Source organism: Mandrillus leucophaeus, unplaced genomic scaffold (genome assembly GCF_000951045.1).
Source record: "Mandrillus leucophaeus isolate KB7577 unplaced genomic scaffold, Mleu.le_1.0 Scaffold111, whole genome shotgun sequence".
NCBI lineage: Eukaryota > Metazoa > Chordata > Mammalia > Primates > Cercopithecidae > Mandrillus > Mandrillus leucophaeus.
The window spans coordinates 4,044,642-4,069,598 of record NW_012099321.1 but is presented as its reverse complement, the minus strand read 5'-3'; the positions used below and the strand labels follow the sequence as shown (position 1 = coordinate 4,069,598).

At 41.1% G+C, this 24,957-nt stretch overlaps 1 protein-coding gene across 6 annotated transcripts in view; it reads right to left on the bottom strand.

The window, feature by feature from the left end:
* TACC1 (transforming, acidic coiled-coil containing protein 1) overlaps nt 1–24,957 on the bottom strand; it is a 135,239-nt gene that overhangs the window by 21,778 nt on the left and 88,504 nt on the right. For 2 of the 6 annotated variants that reach the window (XM_011993339.1, XM_011993311.1), the window contains exons 3-5: nt 10,156–11,272; nt 5,457–5,517; nt 3,442–3,649 (exon numbers count right to left, since the gene is read on the bottom strand). In XM_011993339.1, the coding sequence (XP_011848729.1) occupies nt 3,442–3,649; nt 5,457–5,517; nt 10,156–10,964 (1,078 nt within the window). In that variant the 5' untranslated portion in view covers nt 10,965–11,272. Of the gene's footprint in view, nt 1–3,441; nt 3,650–5,456; nt 5,518–6,799; nt 6,836–10,155; nt 11,273–24,957 lie in introns of all 6 variants that reach the window. The other 4 variants (XM_011993329.1, XM_011993320.1, XM_011993306.1 and 1 more) reach the window with 3 other exon arrangements.

Genomic DNA, 24,957 nt, shown 5'->3' with positions numbered 1-24,957 from the left:
TCAAGCCAGCACAACTAAACTCATTCTCCCCTCCACACCCTTCAAATGGGCTACCTTGTCTCAGGTCTATCCTCTACTAGGGTAGAGGGTGACATTTAAAATAACCAGAAGATGGCTGGGCACGGTGGGTCATGCCTGTAATCCCAGCACTTTGGGAGGCCAAGGTGGGTGGATCACCTGAGGTCAGGAGACCAACCTGGCCAACATGGCGAAGCCTCGTCTCTACTAAAAATACAAAAATTAGCTCGGCGCGGTGGCGCATGCCTGTAATCCAGCTACTCGGGAGGCTGAGGCAGGAGAATCGCCTGAACCTGGGAGGTGGAGGTTGCAGTGAGTTGAGATAGCACCACCACACTCCAGCCTGGGCAACAAGAGCGAAACTCAGTCTCAAAAATAAGAAAAATAAAAAATAAAATAACTAGAAGATACACTCATTAAAGTAAACATAAAAATACAGAAAAGCATATAAAAGTTTACAATCTAAAGTTACAATCCTCCACATGGCAATCACTAACTACTATTGTTGTCAATAGCTAATTATTTAAAACACAAACGTGACCATCACTCCCTTGTTCAAAAACCTTCAACCTCCCCCTCCCTACCTATAGGATCAAGCCCAGATTCCACGGTACGACCTTGCTTCCCACTTGGCCAGGTACTTACAGAAAACCACCAGGCCTTTTACCAACATGGCAGCTTCCTTCCCATGGCTGTGTGAAAGTCTCGTTTCCTGGAGAACATCTAGTAAGTATCCATCAGGACCCAGTTCCAAGGGGACACTCCCCAGGACACAGTCGGGATTCACCTAACAGGGCCTGTAGCCACTCCCACACCCAGGACCGCAGCCTCCACTTGCCTGTGATGTGGCTGATCAGTTACAATGTAACCACTTGTTCAAATCTGTTCCCCTTGCTGTTTGCTAACTTTGAAGACAGCACTGTATACACAGGGCCCCAGCTCTCTACACAAATTTTTGTTGAAGGAATTTCCTCCAGTGGGGAAGAATATAATTCAATAAATGTTTACCATGTACTGTGTCAAAGGTGACTCACAGATGACTGTCTGGTAGTCTCCAACCTCAGTAAGTTTATAATATTACCTTCCTGTAATTAACACACTGCACTAGGTACTGTGGAACAGGAAGGGGGAAAGGAAATGTGGGAGCATAAAGCATGCTGCAGAGACCTGAAGGGATGTGCACATCTCTGTAGGAGGCGGCAACGGAAGACACTTCAGATGGAAAAAAACCAAGGCAGGTGTTAAGAATACTCAGGATTAACCCCAAGAAACTGGGGGAATGGCAAACAAGGGCTTAGGGAAAGATATCGGGGCAGAAGGCAGTATCGGAATAAATCAGGAACAATGCCTGGCACATTATTTTACAGATGAGAGACTGAGGCCTGGGATGAGGAGGAGGCCAGGGGGAATAAATTGCTCCAAGTTCTTACTTTTCATCTGCTTCCCTGGCTTAATGGCAGATCATGACTTTTAAAATTCTATGCATAAAAGCCCACAAATAAAATTATGTTAAGAAGATCTGAGTTTTTAATAATGTTTAATGTAGTCAGGAACATGGTTCTAAACTTTTCGTAAGTAAGGTTTAAGGCCAAGGACGTAACTGGGGTCCCAAAAGAGGGGCTTAGCTCTAGAATGATCTGACAAGTCCATCAGTAAGAGGTTTCAGCCCTGATTAGTCCAGGTTCCTCATTAGCATGTTACAAAATATTTTACAGTGCACTGGTCAATCTCAACTTACCACATCTGTACCAGAAAAATTTACAGTAGCCTAGTATCATGAAAATAATCTCATCATACTTTGGCATTGTGGCTAAAAGACCATGGAACCAGACTGCTTAGAGTCAAATGTAGTTCTGCCATTTACTAATGACGAGGTTCAGAACACACTTCACCAAAATATGGTGCCTTCGCATTTGAGGACACAGCAGAAGCAGGGGGGTCTCTCGGCCCCTCTCCTGCCCTCTTCCCTGAAGCAGGCCATAAAGGTATCCCTCAGACCTTCCCCCGAAAATAGGTCATAAGACCTCATTACAGAGGGACCTCCTTGTACACAGAGAAAAACAATGTCCTTATCCCGAAAGACACAGACACCAAGAGGAACTGAAACAAACAGGACTTGCTAAGTTCCCCTGGTTTATTACCATAGATCATGCCCTTCTGTCCTCCAATTATACTTCTGCACAACTATCTGTAAAAGTACAGTTTTCCCTGTTCCTTTGGGTCTTCATTTCTGGAGGCTCTAATGTCATGTAAAACTTACATTAAATACATTTGTATGCTTTTCTCTTGTTGATCTTTTGTTAGAGATGTCTCAGCCATGAACCCCGTGATGGGTGAGGAAAAAGATACCACTTTTCTGTCCTACCCTAGCCAAGTGACTTTAATCAAGTCACTTAACTTCTCTGACTTACTTTGTTTCTCTGAAGAAGGGAGAAAAAGGTAACACCTTGCTATGAATGAGTATATGCAAAGCACTTAGAACAATGCCTGTACATGGTAAGGCACCATACATGTTAGTTGTTGTTTCCCTAAGTTAAACAATGAGTATAACAATCACAAAAAAGTCAAATGTATGACATATTTATAGGCCATTTGATATAGTTTAAATATTTGCCCCCTAAATCTCATGATGAAACCTGATCAACAGTTGGAAGTGAGGCCTAATGGGAGGTGGCTGGGTCATAGAGGTGGATCCCTCATGAATAGCTTGCTGCCCTCCTTGTGGTAATAAGTGACTTCTTGCTCTGTTAGTTTCTGTGAGATGTTTGTTAAAATAGCCTGGCATCCTCCTCCCCCTCTCTTCCTCCCACCCTCTCGCCATGTGACACACTTGCTCCCCCTTGCCTTCCACCATGATTGGAAGCTTCCTGAGTCCCCCTCACTAGAAACAGGCACTGGTGCCATGCTTATTCTACAGGCTGCAGAATCAAGAACCAAATAAACCTCTTTTCCTTATAAATTAGCCATTCTCAGGTATTCCTTTACAGCAACGCAAATGAACTAACACACCACTATACTTTAAGAGGTGGCCATATTCACATACAATTATACAAATGAACTAACACACCACTATACTTTAAGAGGTGGCCATATTCACATACAATTATACAAATGAACTAACACACCACTATTCTTTAAGATATGGCCATATTCACATACAATTATAAAGAAATTCAAGCAGTCTCACACACATCAGCATCTCCTATACAACTTGTCACAAGTATCCCTATGTTCCTAGTACTTCAAGAAGCCCTTTTTTTGTGTCCCTTTTCCGGGTAAAGAAGCAAAGCATAGGTCAGCATCCTAAATCTATCCTTCAAGTGACCCAATTCTTTAATCTCTGTAAGGCGCCTCCTGCTTTATTAGGCTTTCAGGCATTTCCATGCTTATGTACATTAGAAAGATGAAGATATGCTTCCATACCTGCTTCTGAGGATGAAAACGCATGATTTATGGTAGACACGGGAACATTGGAACATTCAAAGTACTCCAGGTCTTCCTCTGGCTCACCTTTCACCTCGGCCCCAGCTGATTTCTGACCACATGACGTGGATGCCAGTTTCTCCTCATCGGTAGCATGGCCATCCCTATTAGAAATGTCTGAAATCTGGGAGATCACTGCTCCTTCATCCTGAGAAACACAACAGAGAAGATGCTACCCTTTAGGAGGGCAAGCAATGGGGAAAACTGACATCCCATGAATGGAACAAGGTAGACACAACTCCATACAGATATGTGAGAGGTTAACCACAGATCAGGGTACAAAGCAAGGAGGAAGTTGGAGTCTTTCAATTGTGAGATATTGTTTTATAGAACCTAGTTTCTGTAATTTGAGTCTGAGGTTTTAAAAAATGATCTTCTCTAGGTTAAGTTTATAAGCAAGCAGTTTAAGTGGTTTAAGACAATGGTTTTCAATTTTTTTGCTTGTATACCTCCTAATTTTAAAAAAAATCTATGTACCCCATTGCATTTTCAAGTGACAGCTAAAAACTTTTTGGCATAAGTTTAAATAATCACAAAGAATGTAATATCTGGAATATTCTAAACATTGAATTTACTTAATGCTATCTAGTTACCTTGGTGATTTGATACCATATGTAAATTTACACTAACAAGTTCCTGAATAAGTCAGAAGTTTATGTTATTCCTTTTCCTCTCTAAATCTGTATTTCCATTTCACTTCCATCATGAAATCCAAATGAAAAACATCTGCATGGCTGGAAGTCTTTTAAAGGTCTCTATCCAATGTCTCTGTGAAACTTTTTTCTTTGACTGTAAGTCTTAAAATTTTTTTCTGCTGGAGAGTTATTATATTAATGCATAACTTATTTTCAAAATATTGCAAGTTTTGATAAGTATTATCAGACACAAAAGTAAGTTGTTATATCAATTACAAAATGTTTTATTGCACTAATTCTTAAAAACTTTTACAGTGCAATAAATGGGTTTTATTTTATATCCAATAAATGGGTTTGGGGTTTCTTTTTTTTTTTTTTAAAGAAGACCAAAGATAAATTTCTCATAGGTCTTGTTGCCTACTTTAGCAAAATCTGGGAGAATCTTTTACACATTTGTAACAGATGAAAAATAACTCAGATTGCAAATTTCCCCCACCACACCCCTTTTTTACATTTTACACCATATACCAAGTTTCTGGTCCAAATTGTATAGGATAAGTTACGTTAAATTGAACTCTATTAAACAATGAATGTATTCCTGTAATAAGTATACTGACAAAGTTTTAAAAAGAACAAAAGGATCTCATTGCAATCAGATGGGCCTGGGTTTCGGTTTATTTGTTTTGCAATTAGTCTATACGGTCATGGATGGATACTATTTATTGCTAGAATGTAACAAAGGTCAATATCAATTTTATTCCTGGTTTCTATTTTTATAAATATAATCATTAAGAAACCTTATTTATATAAACAATAGATGAAACAGAAGGTAGTTCTGTAACATAAGTGCCTTTCAATTCTTTGAACCCCTTTCCAAGTTATGTGCCCCAAAAAATCTATCATCAAACATTATTTTTAGATCAGTTAACAACTCAGGTTTTCCTCTATTGTTGAAAGCAATGAATTAGAAAACCATCTGACTTAAGAAAAATACCATTCAGTTATTAGTCAATTATCTTCTTAGCACCTATACCGATATTTCAGATCTTCCCTTTGGTGCCCTGCAGACTTTCACACCCTGTGGTGATGGTGATGCATCTTTGTAGCACTCAAAGTGGGAATTTTACCAAAAAAAAAGTCATTGTGAAAGGGTTTGCTTGTCTTCAGGGGCCTTCTCTTCAGGGACAGTAAGGATCTGTTTAAAACTGAGTACTCAGGCACCCATTGGAAAGTCCTTTTGAACCACCCACCAGGGGTATGCAAACTCCCACTGGGGGACCCCTGGTCTAAGAGACGTTCTGGGGATGGACACAGACTCACCTGGGAACATGCATCCAAAGCGAGAGACTGAGTTTCATGCTTCTTCACCTTACAGCCACTCCTGGAAAGAGAAGAAACACAAACAAGCCAGTTTGCAATCACACTGACAACTGTCAAGGTATGAAATGGAGCAGAGAGCAGTGTGTGCGGATAGAAGCCAAAGCGTACAGCACCACACAAATCATACATCGCCGCATGAGAGAGGCAGGGATACCTTTTATGCCTCTGAGTTTTCCCCAGAGAGACGAGGTAAGCAAAGACCTACAGTGGGGCTCATTCTCTGAAAAGACCCCCTCCGCTTGCTTCTGTGAGTTGTCAAACAGTAGCACTCTGATGTCTATGGTTTTTAATTACACGCCACCAAAAGCTTTTCAGACAGTAGAGCCTTAGCAGCTGGAGACATTCAGTTCCTCTGAGCCTCACTCACTTGGCTTTGACGTTCATTAGAAAAATCATCACACTGGACCAAATTCTTTAAAAATTCTTTATTGCTCTAAAACCCATAGACGTCTCATAAAACAGTTCCAGTTAAGACTTGTGTGCTCACAGAGAAGAACTGTCAATAAAAATTATAAAAATAAAACTATGTGGGTAAACTGTTACCATTCCTATTAAGTAGTAAGATGGAAGATGAATGTCACATGCTGCACAAAGCCTGAAACTGGGGAAGCTTGAACCACCTGTTATTTGTAGATTAGCACACAACTTGTGATCACAGGACTAATTCAGATTCTGTTCTAATAAACTTAGAATTTCCAGTAAAAACACCACTGTGACCAAAAAAAAGAGAAAAAATTATTTGCAACTTTTTTTCTTTTGTGAGAAAAAATACAAAGACAAGCACATAAGTTACCAGAATGTGCATAATCACTAGTTCATGATCTTCTTTCCCTAATCTTCTTACTGAGTGCTACCCTCTGCCACCAAACTCAAGTTGAGCTGACTCAGTAAAATTTATTAACTGTTCCAAGCCAGTAGCTTTATCCTACCAAAAAAAGCCAATGATTTCCAATATTAAATAGCAGAACAGTCCCTCAAACCACTGCTGCGATGATCTTGGGGCCAAGCCAGCTTTTGGTATTGTCAAAGCGCCACATGACACCTGCCAAGCCAGGGAGCGCAAGCTCTAGCACCTAAGGTGTAAAGACCAAGCCCCACTCCCTTAGGTATGGACAACTGCAAGGCTAAGCTGACTCATGAAGTGACTGATGAAATGCAAAAAAAATCATCAGAAGATCAAACTCAGAATTAGAAGCAAACATGCTATGGAGAGATGGCTGGGGGAAGGGGGAGAGGAAACTGCCAACGGTCCCAGTGACAAAAGAAACAGCAGGAGTACTTACAACAGAAAACAGAGAAATTTCACTTGTTCAGTAGTCCTGATGCACCAACCAAATTAGAGACAGGAAAGAGACAGACAGATGGAGAAAAAAAATCATGTAAAGACTGGAATATTCAACTCTAGTCTGGCAGATGTAAAAGCTGCACAATTCTTTCTATGAGGTGAGATATAAATTAAAAATGTATTCATGAATGTTATCACTAGTGAGTGAATGATGAACAGACCTCATCTACAAAACAGACTGGTAGAAACACTCAGAAATGCCACAAATTCAAATTTATAGATGAAAAATAAACTTCCAAGAGGTCTAGCACTCCTTTCTTCTAAAAAGAACAAGAAGACAAGATTTTTGATTGCATAAGGACTTAAACCCCTATTAAGTGTATTAGATCAAGAAGTTCATTCAACAAAAACAGAATAGGGGAAAAAGGTTACTGGGTGAGGGTGGTAGAACTCGAGAAATGGTGCTTCTTGCTGCTGAATATAAAGTGTAGAATAAATTACCCTTTCTTTGGCCCAGATTTCATCTTATTTAACGCATTGGTGGCATGCAACTGAAAGATTCACAAATGACTCATCAACTTCAGTAGGCAGAAGCATCCCACATTTAGGAGAGGAAGTACCTAGGCAGTGATGTGCCCAGTACATACCCTAAGTGCTGTCTAGAGAGAAGTAATCAACCTTAAAAGCCACAAAAAAGGGCATCCAATCAATAATATTTTCCAACCACCATTTAACTGCTTATATACAATCAAGCAACAGATCGAGAGCTACTAATGACATTTCACTCCCCTTAGCCATTCTGGGGCTGCTGAGGAACTGGTTCCTACATCTCTCTACTTTCTTGGTCCTGAAGTTGATCCTTCTGCTCTTTAAACCTCTGGGCATCTTCCTTTCTGCTGTAAGTCACCATGATATCCGGAGTTTTTCTTTAAGTCATAGCAATGCTGAGAAGCATTTCCCCAACTGACATACAGTGACAACTACAAGCACAGTGCTTCTCATACTCCTTGTACATATTTCATCCTGCATCTCATTGGTCCTTCTTTGTATCTCCATCTTACTCAAACTTTTTAGTAAAATGTCACAGGGCCACAAAAGGATATACAGTCAGGTGCCATGTAATGACGTTTCAGTCATGTATACGATGGTGGTCCCGTAGGGTTATAATGGAACTGAAAAACTATTGTCTAGTGATGTCCTGATGATCCTGACCCAAGGTAGGCCTAGGTAATGTGTGTGTCTGTGTCTTAGTTTTTAACAAAAATTTTAAAAAGTAAATAAATAAATAATTTTACACAAAGAAAACTTACGGAATAGGGATATAAAGAAAGAAAATATTTTTGTATAGCTGTACCATGTGTTTGTGTTTTAAGCTAAGTATTATTACAAAAGTCAAAATTTCTTTAAAAATTTAAAAGTTGATAAAGTAAACGTTACAGTAAGCTAAACTTAATCTATTAATGAAGGAAAAAAATTTAAATAAATTTAGTGTAGCTGAAGTGTACCGTGTTTATAGAGGCTACAGTAGTGTACAGTAATGTCCCAGGCCTTCACATTCACTCACCACTCACTGACTCACTCAGAGCAACTTCCAGTTCTGCAAGCTCCATTCATGGTAAGGGCCCTACACAGGTGTATTATTTTTTATCTTTTATACTATATTTTTACTGTACATTTTCTATGCTTAGATATGTTTAGATACACAAATACTGACCATTGTGTTACACTGCCTATAGTAGTTTTTTTTTTTTTTTTAAGACTGGGTCTTGCTCTGCCAGCCAGGCTGGAGTACAATGACATAATCCTGGCTCATGGTAACCTCAATCTCCTGGGCTCAAGCAATCCTCCTGCCTCAATCCCCTGAGTAGCTGGGACTACAGGTATGCACCACCACTCCCAGCTAATTTAAAAAAATTTTTTAAAGAGACAGGGGACTGGTGGGGGGCTCTATGTTGCCCAGGCTGATCTTGAACTCCTGGCCTCAAGGGATCCTCCCACCTTGGCCTCCCAAAGTGTTGGCATTACAGGTGAGAGCCACCACACCTAGCACCTACAGTATTCAGTATGATAATGTGCTGTATAGGGTTGTAGCCTAGGAGCAATAGGCTGTACCATATAGCCTAGGTATGTAGTAGGTTACACCACCTAGGTTTGAGTAAGTTCACCTGATGATGTTCACACAACAAAATCACCAAAGGATGCACTTCCCTGTGGCTTATCCTGTGGCTAAGTGATGTATGATTGTATTATCATCTACTCAAGTTTTGTGATAAAGTAATCCTGTAGCAAAGTTAAACTGAAACTTGATATGGAATATGACCTTAGGTAATTATACTGAAAACTCCAAGGACCTTGCAAAAGTCAGATAATTTCCCAGAAGAGATGGGGGATTGACTAAACCGACTACTCAGTTTTAACAGATAATGTAAAATATTCTTGATTCTTATTAAAAATTTACCTTCTGGGCGATGAGCCAGAAATTACACATGGAGACAAGAATTCTCATCAATTTTAGTGGTAGGTTTGTTTCCCACAAAAATCATAGCTTTCTGTTTATGTAAAAAGTCTTCTTTCTACAAGACCCTTTTGGACCATTTCCCACATGTTATTGACGCTACAGAGGTAAGTTATAGGATTGGAATTTCTGTTTTATCCATAAAGAATATGAAGACGGTGGCCAGCACTGACATTTGAATTGTCTATAACATGACTCCTAACAGCCCAGCCAGGATTTCTGAAAACCATCAAATCTCTACCTGCCTATCTCATGCCATTTTTTTTTTTGGGGGGGGGGGATGGAGTCTTGCTGTCGCTCAGGCTGGAGTGCAGTGGCATGATCTTGGCTCACTGCAACCTCTGCCTCCTGGGTTCAAGCAATTCTCGTGTCTCAGCCTCCCAGGTAGCTGAGACTACAGGTATGCACCACCATGCCCAGCTAATTTTTGCATTTTTAGTAGAGAAGGTTTCACCATGTTAGACAGGCTGGTCTCAAACTCCGGACCTCAAGTGATTCACCTGTGTCGACCTCCCAAACTGCTGGGACTACAGGTGTCAGCCACCATGCCCAGCCTATTTTTTAAAAAACATAAAAAAGTCTCTAGGGCCAGGGGAAAAGAACTTAGCTGATTAAGCCGAGGATTCAGAAATAAGGCAACAATTGGAAAAGGAAACCTCTGGTATTTCCGATTCCACACAACAGGCCAAATAGTGAAGACTGCAGGATAACGTTATGAGCTTTGTATCAACCTCGGTGCACCTCAAAGGTAAACTCAGTTCACCAAAGCCAAAAGTAGCCAGCTGCCAAACTCACAGAGAAGACACAGAGCACGACACCCAGCGCCCACTGTCACTCACGTTATTAAACGCGACTTTGCCTTCTTGGGTGATTCTAAGATTTCATTAACATGATTACCAGTGGGAGAACAAAAGTCACTGCTTGTTAAGGTCGTAGTTGGTTTAAAGGGATCCACAGATTCGTCAAAGTTATCTGGGTCAAAGTGGTAGGAACCCTCAGAAGAAAGGGATGGGGAGTTCTGCAGAATAGAGTGGCTCCCAAAGGGGTTGAAGCTGGCGTTTTCCCACTGACTAGGATCTAGCTTGGAAGATGTTTGGGAGAGAGGCCCGTCACGTGCCACTGGGTCTGTAGGCTGTTCTAAACCTGCTGACTTACTGATGCCATCTTTTTGCATCTTGGGAATCAGTTTGCTACCCGGTTTCCTGCCAAGCTTCCTTGGAAGGGCTTTCCTGGCCTCTATGTTTCCCATATCTTCTGTGAAATCAAACTCAAGCTTGAGAGGTAAGCTCCTGGACTCCTCCCCCAGCTCAACCCCTGAGTCGTTTGTGTCACTACTGAGAGTGCCCGGAGTTTCTTTAAGGTCAGGGGGAGACTTCGGGAACATGGCACCTCCTAGCGAAGAAGGACTTGTGTTCTCATCCAGCTCTTCAGGACTGAAGTGGTAGGATGCTTTGGGGAGAGGTGTACCCTCCGCAGCAGCGTCGGTGTCTGAGAACTCTCCTCCAATTGCTTTCTTCCTCAGGGGGACAGGCTTGGGCTTTCTCAGCTTGCTTCTTCTGCTGGGCACAGGCTCTGGACAGGAGTTGCCAGCTTTTAGACTGGCTTCTGTGGAGGGCTCAAGGGTGACCCCCATGCTGCCTTCCGTCATCGCCTCGTCCTGGAGGGCGTCTGGCGGGCTGGAAGGCAGAGCCTTGCCTGAGACTGCAGTTACACAGCCATGAGCTGCTTTTGTTCCAAGGGCTGCCGAGATATCCGAGGAATCCCTCGTTTCTATTGAAAATGGCCTCACAATGGAAATTTTGCTAAAATCATGTTCAGGCTCCTCTTTGAAATTCTTGACTGAGGGAGAATCAATGGTCTGCTGTGGCACTTCATTTTCTGAAGGTTTAGAACAAGTCTTAGATGAACATTTTTCAACCACTTCTGCTACAAGCTCTTCATCAGCTTCTTGTGATTCTAAAATGAAACACAAAAACCACCTATTAAAGAATTATCTTTCTGTCATTGGTAAATATCTTTTCCTACCTGAATTCATATAAACAAATAGCAAGTTCTTCCCCCTTTGCTTTTATTAACCATCTCTAAAGTTCAGCAAGGATGGCAGCACAGCCTGAAAAAGAAGAGTAGCACAACACCCTAAAATGAATTTTCCTATCCCAAGTTGTGTATGCGCATTACCCAAGTGATACGAATGGCAACTACACCAAAAGGGCTATTTAGAAAAAGGATAAATAGAGCAAGAGTCTGCTGCAATGTATATTAAGTGATGTTAACATTCTGTAGGGTAAAACTGGCCTGGAGGAATCTTTAGAAACCAACAGCTACAGCGCAGGGAGTCAGATTGGCGCTGAGATAGTTCCTAGGCACAGCCGGACAGCTTCAGGGTCAGAACTTTATGCAGTGAACAGATTTGAATCTTTGGATGTTAAAAACACAAGTATCTTGGGAGGCCAAGGCGGGCACATCATGAGGTCAAGAGATCGAGACCATCCTGGCTAACATGGTGAAACCCCATCTCTACTAAAAATACAAAAATTAGCTGGGCGTGGTGGCACATGCCTGTAGTCCCAACAACTCGGGAGGCTGAGGCAGGAGAATCACTTGAACCCAGGAGACGGAGGATGCAGTGAGCTGAGATTGCACCACTGCATTCCAGCCTAGACTCCGTCTCAAAAAGAAAAAAGAAAAAAAGAAAAAAACCCACAAGTATCCACAGAACAGAATTTAAAAAGACTGTTTCAAAAATAAATTTAAAAAATCTACTGTGACCAACTCAGAATCATCTCTCCGTAGCCCTAAAAACTAAAAGAACCAAATAAGAAAGCTAATTTGAAAAACCAGATATGGAAATGGCTTTAAAACAAATAGCCCTTATTTTACTAAGACACAAATTATAAAACAATAAAGTTATTTTTTCTTTAGAACCTCTGTCTCTAAGCCAGACCAGGAATTCTGTAAATCACTTGTGAAAAATAAAAACCCTTTTTAATTGTGGTCTTACTAGGATAAGTGCTGCAAATATTAGGAAGGTGTGAATTAGGTGATTTCATTAAAGCACAAAGTGATTTCCTGACATAGATATCTGAAACAAGAGTAGCACAGAAAACTCAGTGAATTGCTTATAATATCTCAAGATTTTAAATGAAATTAAGAGATGACCCTCTAATCCTACTTCCTAATCCTAATCCAGGAGCAGAGTCAAGTACCACTGGAATATCATAGCAATAGTTTTTATTTTTGTTTTTCTTGAGACAGTGTCTCTGTTACCCAGGCTGGAGTACAGTGGCCTGATCTTGGCTCACTGCAGCCTTGACCTCCCCAGGCTCAAGTGATCCTTCCACCACAGCCTCCCAAGTAATTGGGACCACAGGCATGAGCCACCAAGCTTGTTAATTTTTATTTTAATTCATTTTTTATGTAGAGACAGGACAGCCAAGTTGCCCAGGCTGGTCTCACTGGGCTCAAGCAATCTGCCTGCCTTGGTCTCCCAAAGTGCCGGGGTCACAGGTACAAGCCACTGCACCAGCCTGTTCTTTTTTTTTTTTTTTAAGGGGTCTCTCACTCTGTTGCCCAGGCTGGAGTGCAGTGGTGTGATCATAGCTCACTGCAGCCTCAAACTCTGGGGCTCAAGCAATCCTCCCACCTCAGCTGCCTGAGTAGCTGGGATTTGGAATAGTTTTTTTAAAGCACTCACACACCTTTCTCATGAATCTTTTATGATTATTATTGGGTAGTGGTTTATAAATTATACTTCACAAATATACTTCAGATATTCTACAAATGTCCAATTAAAATTTTTCTTATAAATATATGTTTATTATTAATACGAAGTCTCAGGGCTTCATAACCAGAATTTGGTTTAACATATTTCAAAAGGATTTTTTTAAAAAGAGATAGTAAGTATGGCAAAATCTTGGTAACTGTTGCCCAGGGATAGGTATATGGGAGTTTTCATTGTATTATTTTCTCTGTCATACAGTTGTGAAACTTTTCATAATAGAAAGTTTAAAAACTCAACTGCAATATACACAAAATTTTAACAAGAACATTTTAAACTGTACTGATAATTTCACTTATGTGTACAGAGTCTATTATCTCTGTCCATGTATGCGAACTGTTATAAATGTGTTATTGTTTCTTTGTGCTGATGATGGGGAGGCAGACAACTGAAAACAAGCCATCAACACCCTAGGGCTGCAAATACCCATGTGTTTCCGTGTACAACTGGCTCAGTTAAAAGACAGGCCAGTTGTACAACACTGAGTCTTGATTATATCAAGGTTTAGATAGTTATCACTCCTTTTAAGTGTTGGTGCTTATTGTCAGCTTTTTAGATTCAACACAGGTGGTATAATAAAAATATGTATTTTGCCTTTGTCCTCAGTCCCTGGCACAGAGCTCCCTACCCCTGGAACCTCCTGACCGGTCAGTGTCTTTTGTGTGCTAATGAATGACTGGGTGCTGGGGGTCCCCTGACAGCTGCAGGAACGGGTTGGTCACCAGAAAGACCAAGCCAAGATTAGAGGGTTGCAACTTTCAGCACCGTCCCCACTCCTTCCAGGGAGGGGAGAAAGGCTGGAAAATGAGCTCAATCACCAAGGCCAATAATTTAATCAATCATACCTATGTGATGAAACCTCTATAAATACTCCCAAACGACAGGGACAGGGAGCTTCCAGGTTGGTGGACACGTTGACTTACTGGGAGGGTGGTGTGCCCAGAGGGCGTGGAAGCTCTGCACGCTTGCAGGTATGGGGATACCTTGCCCTATGTATCCCTTGCATTTGGCAGTTCCTGAGTTGTATCCTTCATAATAAGCCAGTAAATATAAGTATTTTTCTGAGTTCTGTGAGTCGTTCTAGCAAATTACTGAAACTGAGGAGTTCTGAGAATCCCCAGATTTATAGCCAGTTGGTCAGAAGCACTGAGACTTGCAACTGGTATCCGAAGTGGCGGCAGTCTCGTGGGACTGAGACCTTATCTTGTGGCGTCTGCACCAGATAGTGTAAGAAACGAACTGAATTCTTGGAAACCCAGTTGGTGCTGGAGAATCTGAGAACACCCAGAACAGGAAATGTGCCTTTTAACAGTGACTATTTAAGAGACACAGCATTAAATTATCTGAGATTTTTTAAAATGATACTTCTAAATATCTCAGTTTTGTATTTTCTACCAAAAAGATTTAAACTTATGAGGAACCACTTTATGTACTATTTCTAAATTTTACATCTATAAAATTAATAAATTGGATGAATTGTTAGATATTGTTAATAACTCAAATCTGAAACACAAATTCCCCTCTGCTCCTCTTTCAGACTTTTGGAATAGTTTAATTAAGGCATGCTCTCAGGCACTAAGCTGAATTATTAAAAAACTTATCTGCAACTACTGACCTGCATAAATCAAGGTTCTTTCAATCATGTAACCCAAACACTACTGAAATAAATTTGATTCTTTTTTTTTTTAACACGGTCTCACTATGTTGCCTAGGCTGATCCTGAACTCCTGGGCTCAAGCCATCCTCCCGCCTCAGCCTCCTGAGTAGCTGGGATTACAGGTGCATGCCACCACATCTGGCTTAGTTTTTAATTAGACTCTGATTTAGTTATTTTGTATGTTTCAATCTCACAAATCTCATTGTTTTTAAAACTAATGTTTTTAATCTTTACAACTATAATATATGTCACCTTAAAGTCTATTATATATTAGAGTCCACATTTTTTTTTTTTTGAGGAAAAGGTTCCACTGCCTTAAGATTTTGAAAACTATGGTTAAAGTGGAAAGTGCATCTCTAAAAATGGTGATATGGAAGTAAGTGGGGATAAATAACCCTTCTAGGAACTTAATACACATATCCTTTTAAGGAGAACTTCAGCATCTCTCAGTTGTACTACAGATGACCTCACTGTAAGTAACAGATCTTGAAAATCCTATACAAGAGGTTGTATTTTAACGTCTTTATCCTGGTGCGCCCAGCAGGAGTGGATGGCGTGGCATGGTGGGAGAGCCACCCTTTCCATATGCTGACAAGCAAGAAATGGTCCTGAGCCACTGTTTCTCCATCTAGAAAACTATGTTACACTACATTTTACTACAAATCAAACTGATATACTGGAAGAACTTGTTACCTAACTAAATCATGATGGATTTGGTAAAAATAAAAATTCTACTTCTAAAATATTGGTATTATACATGCATTTTCTTGTGTACAATTTATAAAGTGATATTTACCCATAAACTAATTAGCCTATATTAAATGCTAGGACAAGAACTACCTCCTTTCATGTGCTTTGGATTTGTTTTCCAATGGATTTTTTAATTTGGTTATTTCAGTACTTTGGTCTATAAAGAGGTGATTCTGGGCCAGATATGGGAGGTTTTCCATTTATTTTTGAAACAGTCTGATTACTTAAACCCTGTTCTGTGGAATAGGGAATACAGTTATGTGTTGGTTAACAACAGATTCTGAGAAATCTGTCATTAGGTGATTTCGTCATTGTGCAGGTCACTGTGTGATCACTATAGAGTGTACTTGACACAAACCTAGATGGTATATCTACTACATACCTATTGTATAGTCTATTGCTCTTAGGCTACAAACCTGAACAGCATGTTACCATACTGAAATACTGTAGGCAATGGTAACACAATGCTAAGTATTTGTGTATCTAAACACAGAAAAGGTACAGTAAAAATATGGTATTATAATCTTACGTGATCACATCATATATGCAGTCAGTCACTGACCAAAACATCATTATGTGGTGAATGACTGTATTTGTATTTTTAACTTCCAACCATTCAAATCTGCTCATTGCATAAAATTCTAATCCTGAAACTGTCAGGCTGTGCCTGGGAACTCAGTACCCATCTGCATCCCTCACATTTAAGCTGTTGATGTCCAATGGCTCCTCTGGACCTACAAAATGTTAATACCACATCAGATATACTGCAGTAGACCCTTGCTCTACTTAGTCTTTTCCTAAATAAGTTCTATTTGCATTATCCAAGTGATACAAATAATCAACAGATTCTCTCTCAAGAATCTGAATTAAGACAGTAAGTGGATCTGTAGGAGGCTGAGGTCAGGATAAAATAGAGACAGAAGACCATCCTATACCAGTTGGCAAGTGATAGAGAACAGAGGTACCTGAGGACTTTTCAATGCCCACAAAGGCCTACCTACACTGCCCCAGCTTAATTTCCATGAAACTCCCCTTTCTCAATGATGTATACGTATTTAAGCTAGTCTGAGTGGATTTCTGCCCTTTGAGACCAAATGTATCCAAACTAAAGTGCACAGAAAACTCAAGTCCCAAGATTCTGAGATCAACTGATGTCACCTAATAAGAGACAAATACATAAACCCTTCTGATATGAAAGGATGGGCATTACAATCACGTCCTATGCAATGTCTTCAAGGAGCTCAGAGATAAAGAGCAAACCTGTATGTAAGTAAGTACAGGATGAGAGACCTACCTGAACAATCAGCCAACATTTTCTAACACGCAATTGCAGTTAACTGCAAACTCAATACAACCATGGTGGCGTACCTGAGCACAAAGCAAATGCAATCTCAGATCCCATTAACAGATAAACAGAAACATCAATGACAACAGTACTGAGTAAAATGCACTGAGGGTTTGGATGGACCAGGCAATGGGCTACTAAGAGCTCACTGATATTATCCTATTGAACCAAGACATCAGTCTTTACCAGTAGGCAAACCCAAATCTGTCCAAACTCTAAGGCCTGGGTACTAAACCACAGATTAAATTCATCTCTTGATTGCCAGAAAAGTTTCTTGTAGTCTCCTTGATTGCACAACATCTGGGATTGTGAATTCAGTTAGATTCTGAATTCAGTTCTAAGCTCCTCATCTTAAAAAAATTGTGAACAAAAATGAATGTCCTTAGAGGAATGTGGATCAAGGTGGTGTATCTGTAAACAATCAGTCTAAAATATTTAGCCTAGAAAACTAAGAAACACTATAGAGTCTGCAAATATTTTAAGGGCACTTGAGGTAAAGGGATTAGAATTATTGTAGCTTCAGAGGATAAAATTAGGATCATGTGGACAACTATTAAGAGGAAAGTGGATTTCAACTCAGTATAAGAGAAAACAAACAAACATGCATTGAGTGCAAAGAGAAGCCAGCTCCCTATCCATCAGGAATGGTTCACCCCTCCATTTCACTCACACATTCACTCAGTCATTCAACAAATACCCAAGCATTTTTATGTACTGGGCTCTGCCCTTGGCACTGGGGATGTAACAGCAAGCAAAAAAGAGGAGGCTCTGTTCTCCTGCAGTTTAGAGACTAGCAGGACAGAGAGATATTGATTAAATAATTACTGAAAGAATGAAAGGGAGAAATGACGCTGGGAAAATAGAAAGGCATCATGCTTACAGAGCCTTGCAGGCCTTGTCAAGAATCTGGTTCTATTCTAAGAGCAACAGGAAGCCATAAGGAGTTTTTAAGCAGCAAAGAATATACTCAGGTTTATATTTTGAACAGACCCCAGTTGCAATGCAGAAAAGGATTAAAGAGGGTAAAAATGGAACATGTAAAACTGCTAGTATGTTATTCTAGGGGCTTTGACAAGGGTGATGCTAATGAATAGGAAGTATCGGGGGAACCCACCCCCAATATTTCAACGTAGGTTCTTTCTATTTTCCCTAAGTGTCAGCCAATCTGAGAAATAAAGAGAAAGAGTACAAAGAGAGGAATTTTACAGCTGGGACGCCGGGGGTGATATCACATATCGGTAGGTCCGTGATGTCCCCCGAGTCGCAAAACCAGCAAGTTTTTATTAAGGATTTCAAAAGGGGAGGGGGTGTATGAACAAGGAGTAGGTCACAAAGATCACGTGCTTCTGAGGCCAATAAAGATCACAAGGAAAAGGGCAAAGCAAAGATCACAAGGCAAAGGGCAAAATTAAAATTACTGATGAGGGTCTATGTTCAGCTATGCATGTATTGTCTTGATAAACATCTTAACAGAAAACAGGGTTCAAGAGCAGAGAACCAAAATTTACCAGGCTGGAATTTCCCAATCCTAGTAAGCCTGAGGGTACTGCAGGAGACCAGGGTGTATTTCAGTCCTTATCTCAACTGCGTAAGACAGTCACTCCCAGAGCAGCCATTCATAGACCTCCCCCAAGGAATGCATTCCTTCCCCAGGGTATTATTAATATTCCTTGATGGGAAAAGAATTCCGCGATATCTCTCCTACTTGCATGTCCGTTTATAGGCTCTCTCCAAGAAGAAAAATGGCTCTATTCTGCCCAACCCTGCAGGCAGTCAGACCTTATGGTTGTCTTCCCTTGTTCCCTGAAAATCGCTGTTACTCTGTTCTTTTTCAAGGGGCAGTGATTTCATATTTTTTAAACACACATGCTCCACAATCAATTTGTACAATAGTGGTCCTGAGGTGACATACATCCTCAGCTTACGAAGATAACAGGATTGAGAGATTAAAGTAAGACAGGTGTAAGAAATTATGAGTATTATTTGGGAACTGATAAATGTCCATAAAATCTTCACAATTTATGTTCAGAGATTGCAGTAAAAACAGGCATAAGAAATTATAAAAGTATTAATTTTGGGAACTAATAAATGTCCATGAAATCTTCACAATTTATGTTCTTCTGCCACGGCTCCAGCTGGTCCCTCCGTTCAGGGTCCCTGACTTCCCGCAACAGGAAGAGAAGTCATACTCTAGAGAGGAAATAAGGAGGTGAGACTAATAAGGCTGGGTGATAAGCTGGATACAGGACTGAAGTAGGAAGAGGTAGCAAAGATGATTTGTAAGTTTGAGCCTTTGAAACTAGAAGACTAGTGCCATTCAGTGAGATTCAGGAAATACTAGTGAATGCTTGGGGACTGTTGGAGTGGGGCCATGGGTTTGGCCTTGGACATGTTGAGATCTGTTTCAGGTTTTGTTTTTTTTTTTTTTCATCATTCCATATTTCATTTAAAAAATATTTAAACATAGCTTAAATACATTGTTATACTTTATTTATTTTAGAGACAGGATCTCACTCTGTCACCCAGGCTTGAAGACAGTAGCGTGATCCTGGCTCACTCCAATCTCGACCTCCTGGGTTCAACCGTTCCTCCCTCCTCAGCCTCCCAAGTAGCTGGGACTACAGGCAAACCACTACATCCGGCTAGTTTTTAATTTTTACGTACAGATCAGGGGGTCGTACTACATTGCCTAGGCTGGTCTCAAACTCCTGGGCCCATATCATCCTCCTACCTCAGTCTCCCAGAGGGATAATATTACAGGTGTGAGCCACCATACCTGGCCTGTTTGGGGATTTTGAAGCAGAGATGTTGAATAGGTAGAAGTATGTTCAGAGAAGAAATCTGGGCTGGGAATAATATTTGACATCACCAGAGCCATGGATATAGATGTGATCATCGTAATTCACACTGAATACAACATAATAATAAGTGATATCCATTCTACACTTTCATATTTGAGCTTTAACATATTTTAAATCCTAATTTTAAGTTTTAAATACTTATTTATTTTTTGGAGACATGGTCTTGCTCTGTCACCCAGACTAGAGTGCAATGGAGCACTCATAGGTCACTGCAGCCTCAACCTCCTAGGCTCAGACAATCCTCCTGCCTTACCCTCCTGAGAAACTGAGACAACAGGCATATGGCCAGCGTGCCCAGCTAATTAAAAAAAGAAATTTGTAGAAATGGGGTCTTATTATGTTGTCCATACTGGTCTCAAACTCCTGGCCTCAACTGATCTTTCTGCCTTGGCTTCCCAAAATGCTAAGACTACAGGTGTGAGCCATTGCACCAGCCAGAAGTTTATTTTAAAAAAAAGTTTACCTAAAAAATATGAATCTAAGATAAGATAAAACCTGAATTTTAAACAGATTTTTAAATTAAAAGAGTAATATTATTGATAATTACATCATAGGTATAATGACATGATCATAGGTGGTATCATGGTATCTGGAATTTGCTTTTAAAAATACCTAAGTAACAAAATGAAAAAACAAAAAAAGGAGGATGGTGGAAGCAAGTATGGCAAAATCTTGATAGTCCTTTATCTGGGCAATGGGAATACAAGTTCTACTTTTGTATATAGTGTTGGAAGCTGATCCTAGTTTTTTAAAGATTTTTTACAGTTACACAATTTCTCTCTCACTCTTTTTATCATGGACTCCTAAACATTTACTACCATTCTCCTTCATAGGATCCCAGGGCTGGAATATCCAGGGCTATGTGTTCTATCCCTATAGCTTCCAGAAAACCTAAGGGTTAAAGGGAAGGGAAGTAAAGCGCTACCAACACTCAGCTATCAGGAGCTGAGAAGCCCTTTTCCCCTCCTTCTGTAAGTCCCACACTCATCCACCTCCTGGGGTTCTTTTTTTTTTTTTTTTTCTGTCACCCAGACTCCTTCACCATCAATCCCAGAGCCCCCAAAGAAAGGAGTCTATGAGAATTACCTTTTGCCAAACTCTCTCCTAGCTTATTATTTCTGCCCTAATCTCCGTAACACAAGGACAGGGCCTTTCCCGCTTTCTTCCACATGTACCCACTCCTTTTAGAGTCTTCCTCCTCTCTCCATCATCTCCACCAGCTGCTTTTACCAAACTGAGTCCCTGAGATTCTCAAAACACGGTGTGCACCAATCAGTGACAGGGGCAAAGCCACCCGAGAGCCAGGGAAGGAGGAAGAAAGAAAAAGGAGCACACCTCAGCACAAGACAAAAGCTCTAAGTCTGACCCTGCCCCAGCAACTGTCCCTGGACACCAAACGCTCTGCAGTTTAAGAAGGGTCAACAGCCATGTCATCTCCTCACCCTACACCTAGGAAGGGTAGTACTGTGTGAGATGGCTTCACCCCTACATGCTCCTCACTGGTATTTGTGTTCCTACATCAGTCAAGCAGCTGGGAATCAAGAAATTTATGCAAAGTTAGCATCAGTGACAGGGAGCCTTATCTGCTACATTGTAAAACGCATGGCCCTGTCATGGTGGAATGGAGAAGGAAAACAAACACCATCCCACTCAGTCCCCAGGCTGAGCAGAGAGCTGAAGGAACTCCCCTGAAAAGACACCCCCGCTGAGTCATTTCTTGGCCAGCTCAGGGCAGGTGCCAGGTAAATAAACTTGATCAGCCCTACACCAAGTCACTGCAGACCCCATATCTCCGTCTGGCACCTTCAGTCACCAAGAGAAGGTCCAAACAGGCAGAGGCACTGGGTGGGAGAGGAATGCTCATTTACTTCAACCAGTTTGGGGAGCCCTGAGAATGAAGAAAAAAAAAAAGAGAGAAAAACAAACTAACCACATAACTCGAAAAGGTATGTTTGGGTAAGATTCTATTTGCATTCACACTATCAGCAAGTGTCTCAGTACCAGCTGACCCCACATACCTCGTGCTGCCCTAAAACACTAGGCAGGGCCCAGCAGCTCAAGCCTGTAATCCCAACACTTTGAGAGACCAAGGTAGTGGGGATTGCTTGAGCCCAGGAGTTCAAGCTCAACCTGGGCAACATGGTGAAACCTCATCTCTACAAAAAATAAAAGTAAACTAGCCAACCGTGGTGGCACATGACTGTAGTCCCAGCTATTCAGGAGGCTGAGGTGAAAGGACCACTTGAGTCTAGAAGTTGGAGGCTGCAGTGATCTATGATCACACCACTGCACTCCACCCTGGACAACACAGCAAGTCCCTGGGAAATGAAAAGAAAAAGGAAAGGAAAGAACCTAAACTTCAAGTATTCCACCACGAGTAACTTTTAGTAATAAGTTACATATCCAGATCCTCAGTAGGCTCCAGGTCCGAATCTCCCATAACAAAGAGTTTGGGCCACAGCAGTCAGGCCTTGCTTTTCATCTGAAAGCACTGTTATGCAACTAACCTACCTTTATGGGCCTTTCCATTTTTATAGAAATCCCGTGTTCCCTAAACTCTTTCTTTCAGGGCACTGTTAGCCTCTCTCTCTAGAATGAGTTTGATGAGTTTGATTCTGACAAGCACAGCATTGCCTGGAGGCTTGGTGAATACAGACAGAGATTAGATCAGTAGATGAATTAAAAGCAAACACAGAGGAAATCCACAAATAGACCAAAATTTCCACTTCTGGCCCATTTGTTACTGTTAATGAAACTCTTCCTTTCAATAGTCAGCTTTCCCTAAATCTAAAAGGTTGTGTGAATCGCCCACGGGTGATCTTAAACAGTAGATCCTTTTTATGCTTATTCAGGGTAAAGACTATTCTCAGTAAAAAGAGTTCTTCCCTCTCTCTATATTTTTTTAAAAGAAAAGGCACGGAATGCAAAATTTTAAGGATTAAGGGAAACAGCTTAACATTCTAGTTTGCACTCTGGTATGCTGAATATATACTGGGTTAAAATTCAAATCTACGAAAAAACTTGAAAGTCTTAGAAGAGGGGAAATGTTATCACAAAATATTTTTGAAACTTCAGAGAAATGTATTCAACTAACATACTGAGAATCAACTGGTTAGCTGCTTTTACATGTAGAATCTTATTTAAGAAGAGATAAGACAGCAACCACTTGGAAAACAATGTACATTAACACTTCAGATTTGGCATTATTCTCAGCTATGCTTGACTTTTCCCTCCCAGATTTTAACTGTATGGCAAAATATTATCTAAGAGCTCCTTTTAGATCTGTCCACCACTTCCTTTCCTTTAGACAGATAGTCCTTTTTATGGGTTTCTAAACATCTGATATGATAATTGAGAAAGCTGCCAGAATTTGGACAAGTCTCCTGTATTCTCACATACACACGCTGGCTCTCTTTCTGACCTCAAAACACATAAACAGTATCTCATATCCAAGTGGCTTCAGGATGGGGGCTGGCCACCAGAAAGACCAAACGCACAATTAGAAGACAGGAATTTTCAGCACTCTCCACCCCCATCTCTGAAGAAGGGAAGGGGGCTGGAGACCAAGTTATAAAAACTCTTGGAAGTATGAGCTTCAGAGAGCTTCTGGGCTGGCAAACACAGATGTGCACGGAGAGTGGCGTTCCCAGACAGGGCATGGAAGCTCCGCGCGCTCCTCCTTATACCCAGCTCTTCCATGTGGCTATTCCTGAGTTGTATAACAAACCAGTAAACTTTAGCATTTTCCTGAATTCTCAGTTATCCTAATGAATTATCAAACTTGGGCGAGGGTATGAAAACCCCAAAACTTGTAGAAAAGTCAGACAGAAGTGCAGGTGACTGGGATATGGGACTTGCAACTGGCATCTGAAGTGAGAACTGTTTTGTGAGATTGAGCCCTTAAGCCTTTGGAGTCTGAGGCTAACTCGAGGAAGTAAGTATCAGAATAGAACTGACTTTTTGAGAACCCGGTTGGGGCTGGAGAATCAGAGAACTGGTATAGAAAAGAACTACATATTCCACAAGCTACAGGTTAGCCACTGATACATAAACACAGTCTATTGAGCAGCAAGAATACAGGCCTAGAATCCTTCTTAGTAAGCACAAAAATATCTTCTTACCCAAAACCAAGTCCCCTTCTACCCATTTCTCCTCTGCCTCCACTTCATCACAGGACTCCCATTCTCAACCTAGCCAGCCCCATCCTTCTTCCTCCTCCCAAGATAGAGGGATGGACTTTATATTCTCTCTCTCTGTCTCTCTCTCTCTCTCTCTCTCTCTCACACACACACACACACACACACACACACACACACACACACACACAGGCAGACCATGACTCAATCATGCTAGAGGCACCCCCCACAATTAATTCTAGAGCTATCTTCATTCATTTAATTTCTCTTCATTCACAGGATGAACCTGAGAAAACCCAAGTGGACCATAAACCAAGGAAGAAGGGCTCCAGGGTTCCTGCTGATGGCATGATAGAGTGAAGGATATTGCTCTGTGCTGTCACACCACTGGGAGTAGGATGGAGCCAGGATGGAAGCAGATGGCCTGTCTCTAGAACAAACCCCTGGGGCCATGCTTCTGAGCACTCAGAAGTCAGACAGGGAACCCACATGACCACACTGGGGCCAGGTATCTCAAACAGATGGAATTATCCCCTAGCTCCTCTATTCTGTCCTCATTAGTGGAGGTGACCTCACAGCTTCACACAACTGCCCAGGTTGCAATATGTCTCATATTAAGCAAGCCTCTGACAACAAGAGAATAGAAACCCTGGTTACCAAGGCAGTGGCCTAGATTTCTGAATTCAAGCCCCAAGTGTGCATCTCTGCCACTGAGGGCCACATAGAAGACACACAAAGGACGCCACAAATTTGGAAGGCTCAGCACTAATGGTGAAATTTTACAAACATATAAAAGCAACTGACTGTAAGCCATAGTGTTAAGAAATTCTAATAAACATCCAAACCAGATGTTCAATGTCGGCACTCTGTAATTCATTTAAACTGGTAGTTTTGCCAGGACCTGAAGCCCTAAAATTGAACCACAGAGTATCTTCTCAGATCACCATCCAACCAACCAACCAACCAACCAAGCACAGGTCCTTACCACCAGCAGCACACCCTGTGCTGGGCACAGGCACAATGGAGTCCCAAAATAAGTGCAAGGGGCCTATTCAGCATCCAGTTAAGGAGGCAAAAGCCACACTCGAAGCCCCTTGAGACCAGCTGAGTACTG